The sequence below is a fragment of the Calypte anna genome, chromosome 2 (assembly GCF_003957555.1).
Source record: "Calypte anna isolate BGI_N300 chromosome 2, bCalAnn1_v1.p, whole genome shotgun sequence".
Classification (NCBI taxonomy): domain Eukaryota; kingdom Metazoa; phylum Chordata; class Aves; order Apodiformes; family Trochilidae; genus Calypte; species Calypte anna.
In genome coordinates this window covers 5650017-5676032 of record NC_044245.1, presented here as the reverse complement: position 1 = coordinate 5676032, position 26016 = coordinate 5650017, and the positions used below count along the sequence as shown (strand labels likewise).

The following is a 26016-nucleotide window of genomic DNA, read 5'->3' as shown; positions in this document are numbered from 1 at the left end:
ATTATGCATTACACCTCTGTGTTTCTGGGGGTTACCCTGGGTTTGGAGTTCTTGTGTGTATTCTGGGAGAGGGGGAAGTGTTTTTTGAAGGGTTTTCAAGTGCTAAACAAATCCCTGTGATTTCAGGGATGCTGTAACATTTTCTGGGACTAATTGACATCAGTGTAATCAAGGGGGCAGAACCAGGCCCCGAGTGTTTCCAACATCAGCCATAAGCACAGGCCCTATATTTTAACTCCACCCTAGAGAGGGCAGCAGGACAAAACCTCTCCTGACACTTCTAGAAGAAAGCACCTCAAGCAGTCAGATAAACTGAAATAAATAAAATAAAAAGAATATCCTAGCTCAAGTGAGCTAGTATGCTGAGCTGGGAGCAGATTGAATTCATATTCCCAGTTATGTTCAACATCCCTAAATGACACCAGCTGTGCCCCAGAATAATGACAGGAAAGAGATCAATACAATTCAACCTTTGGTCTGCTTTCTCTAGGTCAACTACAAACTTGGAGGGGAAGGACTATGACTGTGTTTCATACTTAAAACAAGGCCATGTGCTTCCCAGGATGATTCAGATGTACCACAGTGAGTGAACAAAACAGAGACAGTAGGGCTGTCAGAATTTGAGGACCCACCCTGAGCTGTGAAATTGCTGCTCTGCCTTCCTCACTTTCTTCATCTAGTTCATCATCACTCCATTCCCAGCCACCATCTTCAGTCTTGTGAAGACGTCCACTGGAACCTGGGACTCTTCGGACCTGCTCAGCACAAAGACAGAAAACAGACACTTCAAGAAGACAGTTTCTGGAGTTCATCTTTTGTTTTGTTAGTAGAAATAGCACAATAACATCTTAAAGCCAGTAGGACTGTAAGAGCAAGAGCTCAGGAGGTTTTCAGTACCTTTTTGGATCTTTCAGTGATTGTTGGTGCTCTCTGCAACATCTTCTCTTGCAAAAATTCTTTATTCTGCAAAAGAAAAAATACCAAACATTTGTATTGATGAAAGCATCCTTTGATCCTTTCAGTGTATCTAATAAAAAAACCTGTTAAGCAGCTTCCAGTAGAAGGTGTTTTATAGGTTTCATCCCCATTCCCCCAAAGACACCAACACCTTTCTTCCTGTGGAACACAGTACACAATGTTTCATCCTGAGTAACTTCTCAGTTAGTGGTGGCACTTGCCCTGTGCAAAGTGATAGGGAATTAACAGTCAAGGAGTTGTACACTATTCTGTCTGATTTACTAGGGAAACCACTTATTATATCACAGCATCTGATACCCTGCTGAGACACTTGGAATTCTTCCATCCACAGATACCACACCACCTGGATCCAGCCACTGTGCTTTATCTTGCTCCTAAATTTATGCCTGGCCAACTGCCAAAGGCAAACCTCAGATGTCAGGCAGGCTGGGATGCAGGAACCTCTTTATGCTGGAGTAAAGAGACAGAGGAATTGGGGCAACAGGAGTGGCTGGAAAAACGTCCAGCCTGTGAAGTTTAAAGAGGAAGCAAACGCGGTGATCAGAACTTAAAATTCTGGGAAACTGCTGTGACATTTTATTGTATTAAATTTCCTCTTTGGCAAGGTGCTCCAGACTGGCTAAAGTCAGGGTTCCTGAGTGTACCACCTTCCAACTGCTGAACTACGGAGCCAAAGTGCTTGCTGCAGGAGAAGCAAGGACCCTGGCATTAGCACTGGGATCTAGCTGGGTATTCCACACCACATCAGTGGGGCTGGGTAGCCCATGAAGTGCTCCCAGATCTCCCCCCGTGATGGTTTCTTGCCCAAAGGACAGAGAGCCTCAAGTGACACTGTGTAACTTCCTGATAAGTGAGTCCTCAGCATTGTCAAAACATATTTTACATAACATAGGCTGTATTTAAACATATGGTTCACTCTGGATGTATAGAAGTTGGACTCTTCTGTCCTCAAGACACAGCTGTCAGCTTGGCAGGGGCTGAGGCATGAAAGTAATTTAACACCAAGTGTTAACTGGCACACATTTTCACTTTGGGTGCAGCTTTAAGCATTGCCTCATTTACAACAATGTTAATTTTCTATCACCACATATGCTAATATGTTACTCTGCAGCAGCTTAATGAAAGCTTGAAGAAGATTTAACAGACAATGAAGTATGGCATGAACCAGAACTCGCATAACCAAGCAGAGAAAGGTCAGCAATGTGTAAACCATCTTGTCACTCTGGACACCAAGGGTGCATCCAGTGTACAGATAAAGAATATTCAGCTGTCTAAAACCCCATTATAGAGAAGGAAACCCCAGTTAATACCAGCAAGAGTCCAGGCCTCAATTAAACTTGCCCTAAAGCTAATTCCTACATTTCATAAATTGGATCACTCTCTACTTCCTGTTGCATTTCTTAGATATCTGTCAGCATTAACAGGACATCCAAGTCCTGTACAGACACCCAGATGTGGCCACCTTCATTTAAGCAGCTTAATCCAGAAGCTGAAAACTACTCTGATTAGTTGATCCTGCTGTGTCATCCCAGGTATCAGGTATCTTTTGACAGTTTAATCTGTGTTCTGCTATAAAACCCATGTATTGGGATCACAAACACACCACAGAAAAATAAAGAGAAAAGGTTTCCTCATTCCCATGGGAATACAGATTCTCCCCTGTGTTTCTGTCTCCCTCAGTACAACCTTGCATATGCACTGATCTCCAGGCAGTAATTATATAAATGCTCACTGGCAGTTCATTTCAAGGTTAAAAATGGGAATTTCCTTCTCTTTTATATCAGAGAATTTCACTTTCCATATAGCAACACAGGGTGAAATAGTTTGAAGCAGCTCTCTGCACAGTGGGCCTCATTCACTGCTTTGCCTATAGATTGATTAGAGTTTATGAAATGAAATTTGATTAGAGTTTATGAAAATATATTTCATATTTATGAAAATATATGTATTTCAGTTGCATTTACTGACAGAGACCTTTATGGTTGGACAGGCAGCCAGAATGGCTACATTACAGAGAAGAAAAAGAACCCCAAAAGCCACTGAAAAGACATTTAAATGCTCACAAATTTATAGATAATTCCTCTTACTAGCAGCATACACAAGGAGGTACCAAAGAAGGGTTTAATTCTGGTTGCTCACAGTTCAACTTGCTCAGCTATGCTGGTGCTAAGTGGAACAGCCCACACTCATGCCAATAAAGCTGTCACCATACCCTATCATACCTCTGAAAAGTCCCCTCCACAGCCTCTGCACAGATAAATTTTAGGAAGTCTTTTCTTACCTTTGCTTTCGTGAAAAATTTGTGTCTTAAAAGTTCTGCAGCTGTTGGTCTGTCAATAAAAACAGATGTAGAAAAGACAATTATAAATGCTCCCTTTCAACACAACAGGCTTCCAGGTTGCTGCAGCTTGTTGGGATATGGTATCTCATAAGGGCACCAACTTCTGCACAGTTCTCCTAAAAATCAGTCAATGTATTCCAAGTAAATTTTACACCAGCAATCTTTTAACCACTCCATGTATTCTGATCCATGCTCATTCTGTTCAAAAGCAGTGAATATATTGGGGGTGGAGGGGAAAAGTTGCTCCAATTTTGACACTGAACTTGAGTCTTAGAGACAGCTTGATAGGGTTACAGAAACAATTTTATTCAAAACTGAAATGAAGAATCATCACTTACAGCGGGAGTGCAGTACTTGCCACGTGCAAGTAACAAAGTTATTACAGAAATACATGATTTGTAAGTAGTTCTATTAAACACAGGTGGGACAATTTACCCTTGTTTAATAGAAAAGGAATGAGAATGAATTATTTTTCACTTTTAATTGAAACTTGATGTTAAATACTGGAAAGTAAGAACCCTTGGTCAATTTAGGAGCTTTCTAAAGATTCAGGCCTATATGAGAAAGTGCCAGCTCACAGCATTTCCCACTCTGCAAATTGTGCTTAAATAGTAACAGAGTTTAATTAGTGACTTGCAAAGGCAAATCACAGGGTTGATTTCAATTCAGACCAAAAAAAACCCTACTAAAATAAAAAATAATTAAAAAGCAATTGCACAAAATTCTTCTCTTTAAGAACCCATAGAATATGCCTAATGTATCTGATTCTTCTAGTTGCTTTTTATGGGCTGACCTCCTGCTCCCCCAGTGAGGATGATGCCAGTGGCTGTTAGTGGTGCTTGGGAAAACAGAAGGGATGTGATTTGGTTTAATTCTGATCAGCACACATTCTAACCTGCAGGGATAGGATATGCTCTTTAGAAAGGAGGAAAAAAAACATTATGCTGGGAAAAAAACCCCTGCTATCAGCATTTATCAAGCACTCCACTGGATTCATTAGGTATGTCAAGTGTAAAGCTTGTTAGGAGGGAGAGATCCAATCTCACAATGCGTGAGAAGCCTTTGTTCTTGGATCTGTCACAAGAGGGAACTGAAAAATGTCTTCATTATCATTTTATGAAGGGACTTTTTCCTTTCCAGAATTAGTTTGCTTTAAGTGAGGGGGGAAAAAAAGAAAACAAAGAGGTATAAAAACTGATCTGTGGGAATGATGGTTTCTTTACCTTTGAATTTTAAGGAACATTGTTTTTAAAGCAGGATGAACACTCCTTTAAACAGCTTCACAGCCTGGCAAAGACTGACTTTCCTCCACAGAAATACATCTGAGCTATCCTGTGTGACAGGCTGTGGCTTTTAAACAGTGCCATAGACAGCTGGACCCTCCTGCAGCTTTGAAGGATGCCATAGCACAATGATAAAATGTTACCCTGGGAAAACCACAGCATATGTACAACCCCTTTGGTTGTGTTTCTAACATCACAGAGCAGTCAAGTCACTGTTACAGGGAAGACTGGAAGTGTCATCAGGTCACTTACGCAAGCTGCATTCATGAAAACACATTGATAAAAACTGACACTGTTTTTCCTTTCATTTCCTCCCCCAAACCCAAATATTGCTTGCAATTAAACAAGTCAAAACTACACTGAAAGCTTTCTTTGCGCTGGCAAATTTTTTAAAGTTTATTTATGAAGCTCTGCAAGTAAACACGTATTGCCCAACGTGTAATTTCTGATTTATAAACACTGAGCGGGCTCTGACTGGGAACAAAACATGAACTGCAGTCACCTGCTGGAGGTGGCAAGGGGAAGAATGGCACTACACATGCAGTGGACTGGGATGCACCCTCATTAACTCAAATGGAAGATGTTGCCAGACATTTATCCTTAAAAATAAGGACAGCCAAGAGAATTTGCTGCCACACAGGGAGACTGCTGTGTTCATTGTGACTGAAAGGCTGGAGGGGTAGAGAATATACTGGCTTCAAAAGTATAGAATACAGTGAGTTTTGTGGTTTTGTTTTAGGGGTGTGGGGGGTTTTTTATTTACTTCATTCTTACCTTTTTTCGGGGTCTTTTTGTAGGCACGATGAAATCATCTTCCTAAATGATTTCCCATACTTCTTCAGCATCTCCTTATCTTGCACACCAGTTTCCAAAGATGGGGGATCATTTTGTAGTGTCAGCATTAAAACCTGCAAGAATTACGTCTATTGGCAATGAGATTTTTCTTGGCCTTTGTTACAGACAGACCTTGGGGAAAACTATTGTAGGCAATCATTTTCATCAAGCATCTGAGTCAACAAGGACTGTTTCATGACAGGGGCTCTCTGAGGATAACCTGAGCTCAGAGTGAAGCCACTTATGATTTAGGCTGTCTCCTCACACCTACCAGACAGCAAAAATTTACCTACCTTTTTCCCCACAGAGGCAATTACAGGGTCTCCTTTTCCCTCTACTTTCCAAAGTGACCAACTTTGTAGAAACAACTATTTTCACCACCTTTATCCCTCTGTAAATTCTGCCAGCTGAGAGGTTCAAGACTTGTACAACAGGATCTAGAGAGAATTACTTCCACCTCCTTTCCTTGGGGAGGCAGGCTAATTTATACCCAACTATTTACACCACTGCTTCCCATCCTCTTTCCTGGCCCACAGAGCAGCCTGCAAGCCAAACAAACACAAGATTGGGAGGAGCTGTCAGGCCTGTGTGGTGTCATTAAAGTTCTGCATAGCAAAACTTCTCCCAGTCTTCCTCATCTGAGATGAGCAGCTGTACAAGGCATTTGATTCCAAGGCTCTGTTTAGATCTCCCTGCAGGTATTTCTTAGCTAGGAATGAAATTAATGTAAAAGCAAAAAGGCAACATAAAAAAATACAGTAAGTGAAGACATTTCTCACACAAGTACCTATCAAGCCAAACTGATTATTTCCTTCACAGCACTCCTATTCTGAAGGAAAGGAAGAAAATTACTCATTTCCATTTTCACTTGTCACCTACATACACATGAACATCTATTTTTAGAAAAGGAAGCAGCACATAGCACATTTAAATAGCTTTCAGCAGCCATACTGCTTAGGGCAGCAAGAGCCCATCAATCTAGCTGAGATTATACAGTCCATGACAGAATTCCCTGCCTTTTTCCCCCTCTCCTTGGAGGGTCACTTAATGCATTTAGCTGTGTATCAAAACTTATCTGCAGTGAAATACAGTTACATTCAATAAATAAAACACAGAAATTCTCTTGCAAAGTGCATGACTGGAATCCATATCTAACAGAACTGGAGCCTCAATTCTGCCTACTGTATGACAACACATGATGCCTAAAAGGCAATCTTTGTATTCAAAGCTACAACCCACACACTCAAGACCCAATTAACAGAAGTAGAACTTGCAGAAGCTACTACAAAATGCTACCAATAATCACAGCATAGAAAGAAGCATCAATGGAAACAGCATCAGCTAAATCAGCAACACATTTCCCTGTACCCCTCACTGCTCTGATATGATACAAACTTTAATGGCATTTTTAAACCACTCAGCTACTCAACAGTCCTTGCACAGAGATGACACAATCTTAAAATTAAGTTGGCTCTGCAAGAGTTAAACCAATGCCAAGTCCTGGTGTTTAAAGCAATACATGGATGTGACTTTTCTTATTCCTTAGGAGCTCCTGGGTTCCCAAATGCCATTGTAATTGTGGGGTGGGAGCCCTAAGAACATCTGCTGCCTTCAGAGTCTCCAGGATTAAAACACACAGAACTTTTCCTCAAGAATGGTGACTCTGGTGAGACTCAGGATCTAAATAAGAAATGTGCTGCTTCAGATAATCCTGCTTAAGTGGCTTGCTTTTAAAAGGTGATTTCAGATAAATCCCAGAACATTGTGATCCACAAGTTCAAGCTTGAACTAAACATGCTGGCCACATTCTTGGAAACACCCAGAGAACACACCGATCCTTTATCTTGCACAAGTATCTTGAGACCTGCTCACCTTCATCGGGGGATATTTATGGTAAGGAGCTGCCCCTGTAGCCAGTTCAATAGCAGTGATCCCAAAACTCCAGATGTCTGCCTTGAAATCATATCCCCTGACCTGAAAAATAGGAGAGAATGTTAGCATGTGCCTCTTGCAATCCTACACCACAACCCTCTTTCGCTTGTTACACATCCTTTTACCCTTTCCTTCCTTTCCCCTGAATTTTGGAAACACCAGCAACTCTGGTTAAAGAGATGGAAAGAACACTTTCTCCCTCCTCTTCCCCCCCAGCTCCTTATTCCTTCTACAGGGTGCTTTAGAAGTCTAGTCTGATGAAAACTGTACTTGTGGACTGTGTAACTAGCATTGCTTTACCATAAACCTCTTCATACATGAAACACAAAGGGGCACTGGGTTAACCCAGGCTCTGTCTTCTGCAAAAAAAGACACAGAGCCATTCAACAGTATAATGAAATGCTCAGAGCCAGTAGATGGACTGTTAGCCCCTTGGGACATGTGCCTCACTCACACTCAACTGCTTAATCAATCTGAGTGCAAACATGCTCAGCCCTGAAATCAGTCCACACCAGCTCAGTACAAAGCCCCTCATTCCTGTCAGCAGACTAATATTTCCCTTCACTAATTAATAGTAGCTCCTGCACTTGACATTAAACATAGACTTGTTCAGGAAAATTTATAGCATTGCTTCCTCTCACGCACAGGAAAAAATATTTCATGTGCCAAAGCAGTTACTTCCTCATTATCATTAGGTAATATTTTGGCACTTGCTTTCTCCACGGCAGGGGAGAGACACTATGTACTAACTTCAAGAGCAGCAACTAAGTGTTACTGCTCAGAATGCTCTGTATTTCCCCTAGCTAGACTATGGAAAAATGAATATTGATTCAGAGGACAGCTAACATTCTAAATCTGACCTAACAAGCTTTAGAAAGCCTCATTGCTCATTGTTATGAAGCCCAAACCATTCCCCAAATTATCTTTAAGATTATCTTGAATTCTGGCAAGCAAACAAAAAACTCTTGGACTATTTTTCATGTAATATTATAGTTAAACTGAAATTAATTATAACAAGAGGAGTTTCCCTTGCACTAATTTATTGAACTCTGTAAGCATCATTTTCATGTCCCTGAAAGGTTTGTTGAAGAGCCTTGAAGAGTTTAATGAAGTCATGATTTCAAGTCATTTAACTAAACACAGACACCTAAAATAATTTAAAAGAACACAGTGAAGGAAGAAATATGCTGTAAGGGTATTTTTTTCTCCCCCTTCACACTATTTTTAGGTTTTGAGAATAACTGGGATGTTTCTTAGCTTTATCTTTCAATTAAGTCCTGCAGCACATCTATTAACTGTACAAGTCTCCATTCCCCACCACGATTTTATCTGATTAGTGGAGGGTTTTTAGTAATTATAACCTATAAACCTGCATACAAACGAAGGTATAAAGTTCAAAGCTGTCTACAACAGTTCCTCTTGACTTCTCCAATAAGTTACCACCCTTGCAGATAGCTTACAGCAACATCTATTTTCCTCAATTTTTTTTTTTTTTGCCATAAATCTGTCAATTGAAGGTAAATTTAAGGACAGTGCCAGGCTACCATGTATTAGCATGCTGAAGGAACTTGATGATGCTGAATCAAACCACATGCAATTGGGTTGATAATATCTACATCTCAGAGGTGTTATAACATACAGCAACCCCCTTCCTCCTCTTTTCCTGGGTTGCATATAGTGGCTCAGAGTGACACCTGCTGGAAGGCAGCACAATGATACAAACAGATATTAAAAAAGATGTTCACAGCAGCATCTAAAATACCTCCTTACCACCTCATGTTTGCAAGAAGCTAGACTGCAGAGCCTTCATGGAAGTATTAATACTCCTTAGAAAATCTGCCTCCTTTGGAAACACAGCTCTTGCATCAAGAATCCACTCTTGGCCACAAAAAGTTTTATTTGTCCTTTTTAGGGCTCTCTTTAAGCTCTTTTTTTCCCCCATGGACTGCACTGTCCCCTGCAATAAACCAGGAGCAGCACCATGAGGTCCTGTGCACCAGGACAGGGCACAAGGTACAGAAAGGCAAGGGACAGCTTTGATCTGGTTTTGGAAACACTGACTGCTCTATTTTTAAATCAACATTAAAAAAAATAATAAAAATCCCACATATATGTCAGTGAAGCAGTTCAGAAGCAAATTTGCAAAGACTCCTCCTAACCCAGGATGTCTTGTACCCTTCAGTGCCAGACTCACACCCTGGGGCTGCAGGAGGGCTGTAATGCACTGGCCCCTCAATGCCACCATGGGGAGCCACTGAAAAGGCTAAACATTCCAAAAACCTTTCATCAATAGCAACTTGAAGGGTTGAGGTAATTTTTGGAGTTGCTTCAGTAAGCTTTAGATACATGAAAAAAAATGCATTTATGTTCTACCACTGTTTTAGCTGCATTTCATTTTATATAAATATGAGGTGTCTTGTTCAGGTTCCTCCTAAGCTTCAAAATATTTTGTTGTGAACAAGGAGAAAAGCAACCAGGTGGATTTACTTTATTAAATTTTTAACAACATTTTTGCTTCAGGTTTTGGGGGTTTTTTTACAAGGAAAAACAGAAAAAAAATCAACTTATAGTCAGTTGTATCTCTTCTTGCTGTTACCTCCACTGGTCCAAACTCAAACCCTGATTCCAGCCCTCTGCTGAACTGTTTTTAAAGGGGATAATTCTCAGCATGCTTAGGGCACTGAATATCACTGCAACAGACAGTTACTACAAATGCCCTGTCAGGATTGTGGCATAATTTTATTCATGGATCTTGCTCAGAAATGTGCAGTGATATTTTACAATAAACAAAGTGGCCTTCATTAGACGTCAGACAGAAAAAGCTTCTATAGTTTAGTTTAGAAATAGGGGAGGACAAAAAGTGATCACTATCTCCAGCCAATAGGAAAAGGTGTGGGATCTTTTAGCTAGCCTAAAGAGCAGAGGAAGGTGGAGAGGCAAGCATTCCTCAGTATTTACAAACTAGATACTCACAAGAAGCCAAGAGAAACTAAAAAGCTGAATAAAGTCAACTACATGTTATTTTACTGCAATAATATCCCTCTCTGACATGTTGCAAGCAGCTACCCCAAATTCTCATATCTGCAAACACAGAAGAGCACAGTATTGAGCTGTGTATGTGTGCATTTACCACAGGTGAAGCTATTTATATTCTACCTCATATTTAGGCAAGAGGGATGGGCAAGTTAATCTTCTTTATGCAACAGTTGAGCTGTCTCATCCTTACCTGATGAGAAGCAACAGACCAAAAACCTACTGAACACTTAATACTCCCCAGTACAAGCCTGGCTGCAATGGGCAAATAAAAGAAAACCCAGTGGTTTTAAAAAAGCCTTACAGAGGATGGTAAATGCCACCTGAGTTTGAAGTAAATAAAGCCATTGCTGACAACAGGGATTTCCAAGCACAGATCAGCTAAAAGGTTACTCAGAAAAACAAATCACCTGTTCCATAACTTCTGGTGCCATCCAGCAAGGTGTGCCCACAAAAGTTTTCCTGACTTTATTCCTGGTAATGTCACCACCAGTGGCCAGAAATGCGCTAACACCGAAGTCTGAAAAGAAAACAAAAGCAGATTTTATTAAGAACACATCCTGAGCCAAATGAAGGGGTTGCCCCCTCTTTCCCTTCATATTCCCAGCCATCAATTAAGTCCTAGATCACATAGTTATGCATGAGGAGTTTCCTAATAAACAAAGAATGACCAACAGTTAGCTAAGTGTGCTGGTACACGAATGGTCTGCAGTCCTCCATTCAATTACTGGAGACAGCAGAGCTTTCAGTCCTGCCTGGCAGAGAGGAAAATTCCACTTTCCATTACAGCCCACTGGTCACATTACAGCCTGCTTGTACTCCCCCAGCAGACCTGCTAGTGTACAAACCTGCCTCTGACAGCCAGGGCTTTATTTACATTTGTATGCATGCATAACAAGTAATAACTGAACTTCAGTGAGCAGCTGGTTAATATTTACTGCAGTGAAGTCAGGTACATAAAAAAAAAAAGAAAAAAATCACTCCACTTCATAACATGCATCCTGCAGATTGGAGGTCCCAGCCATTTAATTCTGAATGGTTTATTCTCAGAATAAAAGCTTTGCTTGGTAATTCTTCCATCGTTGAGATCCCAGTGCTTTAACAGGAACTTGGATCAGTTCCTGAGGATGCAGCACATTACTAAATTGAGCAGCATGTGCTGCTAACCAGCCTGACCATCCTGGCAGGTATTCACCCACTGTTACCCCCACCTGAAGCATCTTCCACAAGCTGAAGGATGCTCAAGGATGCCCCACGCACTTGCTGGTTAATTGTATTACTTAAAGTGTATCATTCTTCTTCAAAAAAACTGTTTTCAAAGGTAACAGGGATGTTTTAGGCACTTAATCACAAAGAAAACAGGATCTGTGGAAAACAGCAGCAGGGTATGGGGACAGCAATGAGATACAGTATGTTTGTTCAGAGAAGAGCACCACAAAAGGTTTGGCAACCAAGTGTTTCAGGAGAGGATGGCAGAGCTTCCTGGGGGAAAAGTAAAATAAATCAGGTGACAGGGAAGCTGTAAACACAAAACTGCACAAGTATTTCTTACCAATTTCCTCTAAATTACACTGGTTATGTGCTGCAGAATTATAGGCTTGGAATGCCTCATTCTCCATAATTCAATTTTATCTGCTGCTTCCTTTTTTTTTTTTTGTAAATACAGTACAAGTAATCAAAATCTTTTATGATGTTTTGCCTGATGACAGGTTTCAAGGTAAAGTCTGAAATCCAAGGGTTATTTCACATAAAACTGGAACATTACTGACCACAAATGGGTTGAAACCTCTCAAAACTCAGATGCCTGACACAGTTAAATGTAAAATGTTACTCAGAGACTTTTACTCAGAGGAGCCATGGAGTTATTCCATGACTTAAGGATGTTGTCCTAACTGAGGAAGTGATGGCAACAAAAGGTTCCTCTTCTCAGCTTGCAAGCAATGGCATCTACTTGAGGTCAGTGCCAAGCTTCCCTCTGCACCAGCAATCAGCCCCTTCTCACCGGGCTTCCAATGTTAGAGAAACACCACTGAAATTACCACCCAAGAGAAAAAGATGCTGAAAACTTCCAGCTCACTTAGGTTGGAGTCATACAAGGAGAGGAACTTAGTGTTCACTAAAATACTAGAGATGGAGAACGAAGTTGACATTAAAAGAAAATTGCACAGAAATCACAGGGCTGACACAAACACAAGTAAATGACTATCATTAGGGTTCAGCTTCTTCCAGATGCACTGTCCTCCTCTCTTCCCTATGTTTGGAGGGATCTCTAACTGCTAGCCTTGAAGTTTTAGCACATCGTGATGGATCACTACCCCTTGTCAGCACTGACATTTGTATTTTTCTGGAAACCCACTTTTTGCAATCTTGATTTTGCTTTGAGATCATCCACGTGTGCCCTCAGCATCTCTGCTGTTCTCGGAAAACTGCACGAGCTTCCTAAAAAGTTCAGAGTAAAATTACTTGCACTTTCCCCCTCATTATGGGAAGTCTCACAAGATCTATTGTTCTAAAGACAAGGACAATTAAAAGTTCTTTTTTAAAAAAGATAATACTAATAAAAACTTGTCCAAGTGCCATACGCATATCATTGTGATGTGCTGTATTTGAACTTGTGTATATTATCTTACCTCAAGTTTCCATGCAGTCATTTTGAGGGTAAAGGAAATGCCATTCAAAGCAAAAGCATTCCAGCAGTAAAAACACAAGCCCTTTACAAAGTGCACACAGCATTCACCACATTTCACATCAAACATGGGTTTAATAAATTCCAGCTGGAAACTGTGCTCCTGTGTCAGCCATCTGAGGTTGGCAGAAAGCTTAAATGGAATTAAATTGTATTCTGCTAAATGGTTGATTTATTCAATGTTTTCCCAATCTATTTCCCCTCATTTCCAGTGGGGTAAAACAGGCAGAACCTCTTTGCTACTCTCAAAACCATCTTCTCAAGTGCCATCTTACTAATTTCATCCAAGTCCCTGATAGTTCTTAGAACTATAAAATAAAATCCTAACTACAAATCAGTGTTCAATTCTTACTTCTGAGCAGTTGGTACAACCTGCATCTCTCATTCTCTCTGCCACTGTAAACTCCCTTCAGAAAGGCTAAACCAGAACTAGGTTCTTGCAGATAAAGCAAATTCTAGAGTATAGAGAAAGTAATGAAATCCAAGAGGCAAAATAGTTCAGAAGTGTTCATGTTTGTTCTTTTCTCTGGCAGTTTGCACTCCGCATTGGCTCTCTGTGGTGGTACCTGGAAGGAGGAATTGGGACCTGTCCTGCAATACCAGTAACCACCACTGCTGGGAATCCAACCACTGCCAGATATCCTAAAGGAGCCCAGGAACTGCAGATTCCCAGCAGTTTGCTAGCAGGTGAAGCCTCCAGCATGTCTGGATGCGGGTGGTAGGATCATTTTTAATCATTTTTTCTGAAGCAATATAGAAGAGATTTCTCTGCTGTATCTGTTTCACTAATATAAACCAAAGACTTCTTTAAAACCAAAAAGATCTGAAGACCCCCATCACAGCAAAACCAATCCAGAATGGAAATGACAATTCTGCTGATGCAGGCTCTGTAGAAAACAGACAATTTTGTCTTTTCCAGTACAAACACCTTGTGTTGCAAACCACTTACCCAAGAGAACACTCCACACTGGCAATGAAGTTGCAGGCTGGTGTTTGAAAAACCATGGTACTGGGTAACAATTGGTGCTATTAAGGTATCCAAGTTGTCTAACTTGGAAACTATTCTGGCCACTCATGAAAGGCAAAAGCTGATAGGAAAACCTCCTTTGATTATTCTAAATTGCACAAAAAAGAGACTGCCCAAGCAACACCAACACAAGAAAGCTGTGGCAGGATCAAATCAATTGCTGCTGTTTAGCTCAGGAAGATACATTTCTACAGTACCATAAAATTTTGTATTATCCAAACCTTCAGCTCTTCAAAATCACCTCTCCTGGGCCATCTCATCCTGTAATATTACCTTAATCCTAAAAAGCCTAAAATGTAAGGTAGGTAGAGGAGGAAAAGGACTGTGCACCAATTAAGATGCAGGACCAGAACCTACTGACTGAAGCCTTAAGACTTCTACAGAATTTGGACCAGACCCTAAAGCCATTCCCAACTTTAGTGGGTAGAATAACAGAATAAACCAATCTTGACCTCAGACCACTCAGAGCTGTTTTTAAACTTGGATAGCTGAGATATTATCCCTCCTGAAGCAAAAATAAGATATTTCAGAAGACAGCACAAAGTGTTTTTTTCACTGGTCACTTTCCTTCTTATTCAGTCACACACCATCAGAAAATATCTACAGTTGTACTTAGTGTTTTTCTGCAAACCTTACAGCTTTTAGAGTACTGCAAATGAATGAAGTCTGGAAGGAAGAGGAGGAAGACAGTGGAACATAGCAATTTTGTGCTGAGAACACAGTGAGTGGTAAGACACCAGTGAAAAGGAAGATGATTGAAGAACAATATTCAAAAACTTTTCATTTTTAAGATTGTATACAGTGCTTTTGGAATAATAAAGACACACTTGTTCTCCCAAATCCTCATTTGGAAAGGTAGATCTCTACACTCATGTATATTGCTAACCAATTGACATGCAGAAGAGCAGCTTTTTTAAATCACAAATTTAGCCTTTTTTCTATAAAGTCAAGACACAAAATATGTACAAAATCCCTCTGCTGAATAAACAAAGATCACATCTAAAACCGAGCCCCAGCAGCATGAATAAAAATGTGCTGAGACTGCACAAAGGAACTTAAGGATGGCAAAGCCCAGGCTGGGTGAAGCCACTGCCCTTGGAGAAGTTCACAAGTGGTTCCAACAACCCAACAGTACAACAGCTCTTTAGGAAACACTGATATTACAAGCAACACAGTAAGTTGATTTTCATCATGCTGCTGCAAAGGAAGCACCAAAACTCCACCAACCACAAAGAAAAATACTTTTGCCCCTTTTTTGAAAGGGAGAAAAGGCTCAGCTGTGATACAACACCATCTGCTCAACTCAGCCCTGCAACTGGCACTCTCTTCCTCAAGCTAAAGCAACTTATTCTTGCCCGTTGTTAAAGCCATTTAATCTCCCAAAGTTGGTTTCCTAAGGGAAAGTGGGGGAATGACACTGCCTGCATCATAGCTGGATGTTTATGCAGAGCTCTATTTTAGTACAATGAATTAAGAGCAGTCAGGAACACAGTGAACCGGTGACAAGCTGGCATGGATTTGTGGAAAGTTACACAAATTCAGTTACACAAGTTTTGCCTGGCCTTAACTATCCCCGTTTTATAAATAGATAAAGCCAGAGGGGGTTAGGCAATTTGCCCAGTATCAATTAGCAAGTCCTCAACAACTTGGTGAAATCTCAATCTACTTCAACCTCTTGGCAAAGCAGCCTGCCCAGGACATGGCAGCCTCAGAGTACACGTTAATAATTCCAACTGTTCTAAAACCTCAAGATATCACATTATTATCCCTACAACAGAAAAACCCCACACATGGAAGGACGTGTTCAGCCCTCAGTTAGACCCTTGCTTCTTCACATTCAACCACAGAAGGGTGAGCAACAGCATTATTTGATATCCCAGTGGATAAAATCAGGGGGGGAAGATTTGGTCTGCACCCAGTCTCAGAAGGATGCTAAAATCATCCCATGGCTGGAGCATGGTTCATACAGAAAGAGTCTGGTGCACACTGGGAGAGTTTCCTTCAACCTCTTCCATCCCTTCCTAGTCTATCAAGATTCTCACTTCATTTCACAGTAACTTACAGGGCCTGCACAGTTAAATAAAATGAAGACTCTTAAGCCTTGCTTACTGTGAGAACTCTCCTGGTTTATGCAGCATTATTAGTGTTGATGCAGTTTATGTTGACAAAGAGTGTTTTTACCCATGCAGCTTTTAGACTCCAGGGAGCCAATAAATGCCAGGGCAAAGAGGTTTTATGCTCTGATTAAACAAAAAAATACAATAATTGCCATGGAGAGGCTGGAATACAAAAGAACACAGCTATCTCAATTTACATTGCAACCACCGTCAGCACAGCCCAGAACAATGGTATCTGAGAAAGAGTCATGCTCTCTCCAGAAGATAAATTAATTCAGTGTGCAGGAAAAACACTTCAAACTGAGAAAGCAATACTCCCTGAATCGTAACAGGCTCCAAAAATTTGGTGCCAAGCCACGAGCACAAGCCAGTACCCTTTGGGGGAAAAAGGGGGTGGAAATTCAGATAGAAGCAAACAGCTTCAGTTAAGGTCTCAGTGGTGAGCTGGATCTGATAAAGGGTATTTTATGCCTCGAGTGGATGAATGTTCTGAAAGCAATCAGAGCTACATGGTTAAAAACAGAGCCATGAGTAAAAATACCAAGTCCCAGGACCAGGGGAGGAGTCTGAAGCTGGGCCATTAGAGGGATTTTTAAAGGTCCTGTTTCCAGGAATCCCCCTCTGAGCTCATAGATGTCTCCTCCTTTGCTTTGCCAGTGTCCATCTCAGCTCCCACAGCAGCTTTCACATCCAATGTGCAGCCAGCAATTCAGAGTTACAAAAAGAATCTGAGAATACTGGACTGCCCTTCATCAAGTTACTTTTTCTGTCCAGAGCTCCACATCCCAAATTAATGACTGAGCCTTTAGTTTTCACTGGTTAGAACTGTAGCAAAATCACTGCCATGAATTCTATACAGTGAGAATTTCCCAAGTAATTCATTGCCATGCTCTGGAAGTACAGCCTGGCAGTGGGGTTTCCTCTACCAGAGGGTTGTTTTTTTTTTCCTAACCTTGAAAGCAGCTTTGGTTTTATCCTCGAAGGATTTCCAGTTTGAGATTTACATTCCTTACAGCTACATTTAAGATTTACATTTCTTCTGAGACAAGAAACATGAACTGTGTCAAGCAGTAGGAAACACACAGGAACAGAAGGTTGGAAAAGTCAAACACTGAGTAAGACCTTCTTAGCAACTGTGCACAGGCAGTTTTGATAGAGGCATGGCAAAAGGCAAAGGAGTCATTAGAGAAGAATTGAAGCCATTCCTTCCTGCTACATTATTTGCATTTTTTACATACACCAAACCAGCTCCTTCAAGGGAGGTGCCCCATTCACTCTGACCCTCAGGCATCATTCCACAGTTGATCAATCTTCTCTTTTTTTTCCTTGTGTTATAACTTTCCAGTGAAACCTAAACACGTTTGTTTCATGGGAACGTAGTGATGTCATCCAGTTGGTAACTGAAGCATTCTGTGATCAACAGAATTATTCATAATATGCATTAATACTATTGTCAATGGCAAATGCTTTGATCTCATTGAAACAAACCTCACTTTATTGGGATTGTTTGTTTCCAGCATTTTTTCCTCCTCAAAATACTCACAAGAAATTTTATTTCATCCTGGCTCAGGAGGAAAGGAAGCTTAAGTGTCAGAAATTCCCACAGAAACAAAATCTCATGGTATGACCAGGTCAGGCTCTTCTCTAGTATTCAGTCATTCATTTATTTTTGTTTCTTTCAAGTCATCAGCTGCCTTCACAGAAATGAGCTTCCTGCCACTGCACTGAACTTACTGACCCTGGTTGAGCTCAGTTGCTCTGCTGTGCCTCAGGAAAAGTTAGAGTTATTCCTTTTGAAGAAAGAACTTGTAAGGAGAGAACTTTGCACATCTTGCAATTTTGCTTTCAAAGGCTTTGCAGAGATTATTTTCATCATTTCCATGTTGCACATCTAAACAGTTCAGCCCAGGGGAACATGCACACATCACACACAGAAATCCTCTGAAATTCTTGTAAGACTCCTTAACAACTAAAAATTGGTCAGCAGATAAAGAGAAATACATTAACAGGTATGTATTACCAGTGAGCCTTAATTAAGAAAATAAAGCCAAACCCTGGCACCCTTGTGGAAGAGAAACACAAGCAGCTTCTGCTAGGCTGGCAGAAGCACCCAGAGTAACAGTGCATTGCTCTAAGGCAACAGCTATTTGCAGCCTCTCCCAGAACATAATTTAAAGCTCTGTAAAATTACAAATCCAAAATGTTGTGTCTTGGCCCAGTTATGGAAAAAAACTGGAGGATTACACTCTATAAAGTTTGCTCCTGTGAGTATTTTAGAAGCCACTCCCTACTTTTCCATCAGCTGCCACACAGGATGAATTATTTCCACTTCATTGGAAATATAACAGCAGGCATCAAGAGCACTGGGAGACTTTAAAGGGAAAACAAAGCAACTTCAGGTTTTAAACATAAGTCTTGTATTTTAAATGCTATTCCCGTAAAAGGGCTTATTGCCTTCTGCAGAAGGAGAAGGGCTACCTATAAAAACCTGCTCATTGCAATGTGTTCTGCCTCCAACAGCCACCAACCCTTAACACCCAAGCACACTGACCCATTGCTATTCCTCCACCAGAATGAAGAGGCACTGAAAAAAGACTTTGTCAAACAAATATGGCTCTTTCCAGTTAAATATGGGCTTGACAAAGTGAACCATGTACAAGGTTGTTTGCTAATATGGCAGGAAGGGATGCAAGCACTGCCCTCCACCTTGAGTTGGGGCCTTTCCAAAGCTTGTGCCATGAAGTTCCTGAGAAGAAGAGAGGGAAAGGTTTGAGAGGGGAAACGGGAAAACAGCAAACAGGGAAAAGGAAAGCCAAGTGTCACTGGTTCTAAATGTACTCTCCAAAAACTTCATCTGATTTTTAAGTCTCCTATTATAATGATTTCTGGAAGGAACAGTGAAGTCTCTAGGAACATGTATGAAACACAGCAGTGACTACACCAGACATCTCATCTCCTCCAGGTAGATCTGTATTCACTTAGCAGCCTTCCCTACACTGTCCCTCAGCTCACACAACTGCTTCCAGTTCACCCCAGTTTGGGCTGGCCTACAACAGTTAAACATGCTCTCTGCCACCCAGTTCAACCAAAGCAGATTAAGGAGCACCCACGTCTGCAGTCTGAGCAGAAAATCTTTGGTTAAGGCAAAGTTGTAACTTTTACCATCAGACATACCCACTTCCTTCTGACAAATCTATCTACTGTTCACCACAGTGGTTCTGATAAGCACCTTACACAACAATAATAAATCAGTGAGGTCTGTGTCCAAGCCTATGAACTTGCTGGTTTAGGAATCTGAAGGGCTTATGCCAAGAATTTTATCTCATCTACTGATTCTAAGGGCTTAACAGTCAAAAGATTTATTCATGCTGATTATCATTATTCTACAGACAATTTTAAGATAACAAGATGTAATAAACTCTGGTTTTTTGTGCTTTGTTTACTGTTTGGTTTGCTGTTGTTAATGGATTTGTTTTGTTTAAGAACTGTGGGGGCTTCTTGAAATTAACACTTAGATTTCTTCCTGATCATTAAACCACCTACTTGGATACACAATTAACCCTAAAATTTATTCCAAGCTACCAGGAAAGTTACCTGCAATTTGCACTGAGCCATCTTCTCCTAGAAGAATATTTCCTGCTTTCACATCCCTGCAGAAAGATAAATCAACAATAAGTGGAAGTCATTAAATCATTTTCAACCAACAAAAACACATTAACAGTTTCTTCCTTACATTTTGTTTCTTTTATTAGCACCTCCTGCTTCCAACCATGCAGATACAGTGAGGACTTAGCACCAATTTTAACTCCAGCAGACAGACACTAAGTGGTATTTGTCTGGTCTACAGCTACTAGCATTTTAAGTAGTATGAACAGAAAATAATAAAACTAAATTTTGTCAGAAGATACCCTAAAAAATACAAGGAAAGTGGTTTGTCCCAGGTTGTCAAATAAACTAAAAAAAGAATCTAGCACTTATCTGACAGTCATGTACCCTTTTAGGAGGAGAGGCTTCAAGAAAGAGCAAGCTGATATTTTCTGAGTGCTGAATGCATCCCATTCTTACTCAGCCCTAAGTCTTGCTGCTCCTTATCCCGGGAGGAGTTCACATGTTTCCTCAGGAAGTCAGTTTAGTCCTATACACTGGTGAAAATCCAGACAGAAGCAAAATGTTGTTTGCTTGTAGCTTAATGAACTGAACCACATTACCAAGGGTCAGATGAACAGAGCTGGTACAACAGAGACAGTGAGAATGGGAAAGTGGGGACACTTGACTGTCCTGTGAGCAAAATCAAATTAGTGAAAAAGACACCCTGATTTTTTTTTCCCCACCCAAGTCAACAAAATGCACAAGAACATCCAGTGCATGCTGTGTGATACTGTACCATCCCCTTTCTACCCTTAAAAAGCTTTTTAGGTTAACAGCAGCACTTTGCCATCCTTGAGGGGAGAGCTCCTTTCAATCCCAATATGCTTTGAAATTTTACAGCTTATTTTCATGAGCTGATCCCCCCAAAAACCCAAGAAAAGCCCCTTTACAGCTGACCCCCAGGGCCCTCAGCATGGCTGCTAAGCTTGCACGGGCCAGAAAACCAGGCAGATCCAGAGATGTCTCAAGAAAGGCAGCAAGCAAAGCAGCTGCCTGGGGACTGGGTGCTAGAGAACAGATAGCACTTCCCAACACACCTCACCTTAATGGCACCTATCTGCATGGAAGAAAAAAACCAAACAAAACAAAAAAACAAAAAAAAACAAAAAAAAAAAAAAAAAAAAAAAAAAAAAAAAAAAAAAGCAAAACAAGGAGATTCTCCCTCCAGGGCCTTCCACAAATATTCAAAATCCCTTCACACACTGAAGCCAAAAGCTATTTTTTCTCTCCTCCCTTGTGCATCCTGGGAACAGAGCTGGCTTGATGGCCTGGCCAAAGTGCCCTGGTCAGGCCCTGGAAGTCTCCTCCTTCCTGGCTTTGCTCTTCTGAAGCCTGGGCTGCAGCCAGTTCCAGGCCAGGATAATTTTAAACACATCCTCCCCAGCATTAAACATTTGTTAGATTCTTCCCAATATCCAGCCTGGGAGATTGGCATGGCCAGGCTTTCCTGCAGCATACAGCAGAACAAAAGTGAACAAAGACTGTCCCACTAAAAAATTACTTTACCATGTGCAGCTCACCTCTGGAGCAGCCCACCCCCAGCAATGAAGGAAGTGCTAAAAATTTTTTTTCAGCAGAACTAAGGATGAAGCCTCAATCATCAGGTGCTTCAGAATCCAAAATACACCCAGGGAGGTTTCACTGATGTAACAACAGCATCCAAAAAGCATTCATGGATTCAATACCAGCAGAGCATCCTACCACAGCAGGAAAAGATGGACAGGCTTGGGGTGCAAGTGATGAAACAAGCATTCAAATGGAATCCCATCAGAAAAAAAGAGCCAAAGGACTCCAGTCCCTTCACCCCCTCCAGTGTAGAGGCTTCTTTTCTTTTAACTTCATCTTGCATTTATTAAAACTTACATATTTTCTTGTTGGGAACAAAAGTCAGTAAACATGGTGCTTCGGGCTAGTTGAAGAAATTACAACAAATCACTGGTACAAGAAATCCAGGAGGCCAACAACAGCAGCTGCCAAATATCCCAAGTCAAGCTGCAGAATTTAATCACCACTTCTTGTGGCATTTCCTCCTGGTGACCAGCCCTTTGAAAAGGCCATTACTCACCCCAGCATGGCATACTCCACCCTAGAGCAGCAAAATGGAGTGACAGCAAGCTATCTGGGGACACTGACTCCATTTCAATGTTACTGTTCCATAGGAACAACTTGCAGCTTCTCCATTCCTCACCCCAGTGTCCTGGCATCCTGTGGCCCCACTGCAGCAGCACTGGGTGAAGATGGAGCTACAATAACACTGGGTGAACACAGATCCCTTTTTTTAGCACATGCAGGTGTCACCAGCAGTGCCTTCAAATTAGGTCCTCCTTACATGGATCTCTAAGGTTAATTAATTGCATTTAAAGACATGGGCAGGGGAAGAGGGGAACGGTGCTTTCCTGTTTCTTCTTATCAGGAGATGCTTATAAACTTGCAAGCTGAGTGGTGAGAAGTTTGTTACTCCAGGATACAGTTATTGCCAAGTACAACAATCTGAAGGTACTTCCTATTAATGTGGTAATGACCATATCCTGGGCTGCTACACTTGGAGTAAACTGTGTGCCTCTGGCATGATTACTATACTGGAGACAGGAAACAGCTTTAGGCTGTAAACAGTAATTATATCACATTTTAAATGAAGATATGGAAGGCTGAAATCAACTCTTTCTTGCCAGTAGCTTAACAAATGCTACTGCAGTTCTGGACATTCTACTCTACAGCTGACATCTTCCACTCTCCCAAAGCCTCCAAGGACCCTTCCCCAAAATAATGATTATGTTTTTATTTACCTTGCACTTCACAACCAGAGTGGGAAGAGAGGTTTGGACTCACTCCAGTGGAAAGCTGGATGCTCCATGTCAGCCTTGAAAGGTTTCACAGCAGGGCAGAAATCCTTCCTCATCTGCATTCCAAACTGGGTTAGTTTCCCAGTGCAACCAAGTGCTCGTGTACCAGTTACACCACCTTTAAAACCTTCAGGTTAGGGCTGGGCCACAGACATCAGGTGCTGGAGAACCAAAACTGATCCTTGACCCAACAAAATTACAATCAAGCATCCAGCTTAGAGGAGACTTGGGAGCAAAGGAAGGCAATGAGATGACAGCTCCCTAGTTTCAAGTTCAGTTTTCATGCTCCCTATGGTTAATTTTTCAATAAAATGAGGGAAAAAACTACAGGAACTGTGTACTAATGGCTTGTTCCCACCATAAAAAACCTACACAAGTCCTTGAAATCCTGCTAAATGAGCGTATCTGCCCTCAGTCCTTGGCACTGCCATGTAGCATTGTCATTGCAGTGATGACACTAAAGGAAAAAGCAACACTTCCCAGTTCACAGTGGAGTTACCAATAACCAGCTGCAACTCTGCAATCCAAAACTTTGTATTACTGACTTAAAAGAACTGGCATTTCCAAGAAAGGCAATGAAGCACGCTAAGTTAATGGTTTTTAAACAAGCTGCTTAATATTGTTTGGAAATCAAACAGAATTCACTTGGCTTGTGTTCAAAAGTCTACATTGGGAGCAATAGCTGGGACAATCTAAAGCCAATGTAACCATGACACAAGTGACCTGAGCAAAGAATGGCATCCCAGTATTTCTGTAGCCTAGCACTGAGAAGAAAACTGTCACACAAACAGGTAAATGGAGTTAAGCCCTGTTTATTATGCCCTTTCTTCTAACCTGCTCATATGTTAGGATGCAATGCTGGCTGTCAGCACAGCCATAAATCCTCTGCCCATTAGATGCAATTTACAACAACTGTAACAATAAATTTTCATGGACTGAACTCTATAGGGCATAATTTGGCTTGAAGAAGGAGTGCTTGGTTCTGCCAACTTCCATTAAAATAAAATAAATTTAAAAATAGAGAAGGTGTGAGGTAGAAGAATTACTGTTTTCTGTTAATGGTAATAAATAACCCCAAGGATTTATACAGAATGTGACCAAACTGGAGCTCTGAGTAATTTGTAAAATACTTTCAGACAGTATCTGCACACACAGTTAAATGAAGCAATTTGTGACATTTTGCACCAAATGAGCACTATTCTCTCTGCTGCTAACACTGCTGTCCCTTCAATAACTTACTGTTACCTATGTCACCTGTTCCCTTTGCCTTATCAGCCAAGATATAAAAAGCTGGCTCTACACATGAGCATTGCCACTTGAGACAGAGCTGCACAATGTAAAGTAGGCTTGGAGTGTGCAAGTAGAGCATTTTTACAGTCCCAAACATCATTTTCAGTACAAGGTAGGGGAAGGCACTCAAGACAACTGCATTAGAAGTGCTGCCCATTAGCATGCTCCCTCTTCCTGACATTTCCATGCCACAGGGTTAAGCCTTAAGTCCCAAACTCTTGGATGAGGAGCAATTACTGCCTGTTACAGTGCTGTACTTAACTCTGCAAAGTGGGACTCGGGATCATCTCCCAGAGCTTGAAGGTCTTCCAACAGCAGAGAGCTGGCAAAGCAGCTCTCACACTCCCTCTCCAGCCTCCCTGCTGAGGCAGGAATAAGCAGAGGGAAGAGAGAGCCAAGTCCACAGCTTGCTTCATCTCTGCTCATCCACAGCCCTCTCAGCAGGTCCTTGTGGCCACTGGCAGCTGGGACCAGCAGCAGCAGCCAGGCTGCTACAAATTACAGCAGGGGAGCAGCCCAGTGATGTGCTTTATTGCTCAGGATCAGGAAAAAGCACAGCAACTGCTTCTGTCCTCTTCTCTGAGCTGCTCTGCTGGCTGCTGGGCCACGGTGAAAGATCAAGACCTCAGTGCAGGAGTTAAATGCCAGCAGCACAAGGCAACTCATTATTTACTCCCTGTCTCAAGAGGTGGAGGCATTTTTAAAGCCCCAACTTCACAGGGGTTTGGTAGCTAGGAATATTTCAGGGTTTTCTGACTGTCATTTTAATGTCTAGAGAAAATTAGATTAATTATTACCAGGAATTAAGAGTTCTCTTTTCTTGGCTCATTTTAAGCAGCATGAAGCAAAGTCTGAAAGGCAGAAGTGGCTGACAGACTGGGGCTCTGCAAACAGACAAAGCCTCCTGGAAAGAAGTGTCAGCATCCAACAAGACAAGGTGTATGAGCACATCAACTGCTTGTCTTCTCTGTGCCCTACCCTTACCATCCAGGCACTGTGAGATCACACTCAGTGCAATGAAGCCACCTCTTGGAAAAGATAACTGCACACAAAAAGAAACCCCAGTAAGGGTTACACGAGAAATTAGTCTCCTGTTGTACCTCATTTTAACTAAAATAAAAAGTATTTCATAGCAGCTGCAATGCACTTAACTGGGTACAACTCCTCCTGATTTTTTGCCCTCCCATGTTGGAGTGAACTGCTGCTGGAAATAGAGTGTTTGGGGTCCAGGGAACCATGACTCAGAAGTTTGATTCATTTTAGGTTAAGTCACTCTGCCAGCTCAGACAAGGGGAGGAATCTCCTGATCCTCCCAAAATTCACTCTGTCATCCCAGTTATCTGAATTAACTCTGGGGGCTGGTAAGATGCTGAGGCAGTAAAAAAAAAAAGCTGCAGACCTTGGGTAAACTCAGTGTGAGACTCTGACATGATGTGAGACAGCAAGTGGTGCATCACATCACTTACAACGTTATCACAGAGTTTGCAACTTTCCTTTTATCCCTGCAAATTACACTCAGTTTACACTTTTTGCCCCCATGCCAGCTTTCTCTTTGATGGTTTTGTGCTCTTATTAATTCCTTCTCTTCCCATGTGTTTACAAGCCTAAAGATGGTTAAAAGGAGATGGAGTTCAGTGACAGATTGTGTCTGCCTTGGACTTTACCTCCCATCCATCACCACATCTCCGGCACAGCAGCAGAGCTCAAGTAACCTCAGATGCACTTCAGTGCATTTAGCTAAAACTAAAGCCTTAAAAACCACATTTCAGACAGATCAGCTCCTTCAGTCAAATAAAGTGTTACAAACACTGCCCTTAGCCCTCTCCCCCAGCATGGAGACAATCCAATCTTACCAACCCTCACAGCCTCACTTCTTCCTCCCAGGGAAGAGGCTGTTGCTTCACTGTTGGATGCACTTCACTGTTGGAGTATCAGTTTATGGCAAAGAGGATTTGCCAAGCATCTTCAGCTTCTGCCAGGATCAGCAGTCAATGCAAGAGAGGA

At 41.5% G+C, this 26016-nt stretch overlaps 1 protein-coding gene across 1 annotated transcript in view; it reads right to left on the bottom strand.

Moving 5' to 3' along the window:
* Window positions 1-26016, bottom strand: part of OXSR1 (oxidative stress responsive kinase 1) — an 84798-nt gene that overhangs the window by 11760 nt on the left and 47022 nt on the right. The window contains exons 5-11 of the mRNA XM_030446080.1: window positions 19826-19881; window positions 10812-10921; window positions 7309-7410; window positions 5377-5510; window positions 3260-3308; window positions 898-963; window positions 633-755 (exon numbers count right to left, since the gene is read on the bottom strand). Of these exons, the coding sequence (XP_030301940.1) occupies window positions 633-755; window positions 898-963; window positions 3260-3308; window positions 5377-5510; window positions 7309-7410; window positions 10812-10921; window positions 19826-19881 (640 nt within the window). The remainder of the gene's footprint in view (window positions 1-632; window positions 756-897; window positions 964-3259; window positions 3309-5376; window positions 5511-7308; window positions 7411-10811; window positions 10922-19825; window positions 19882-26016) is intronic.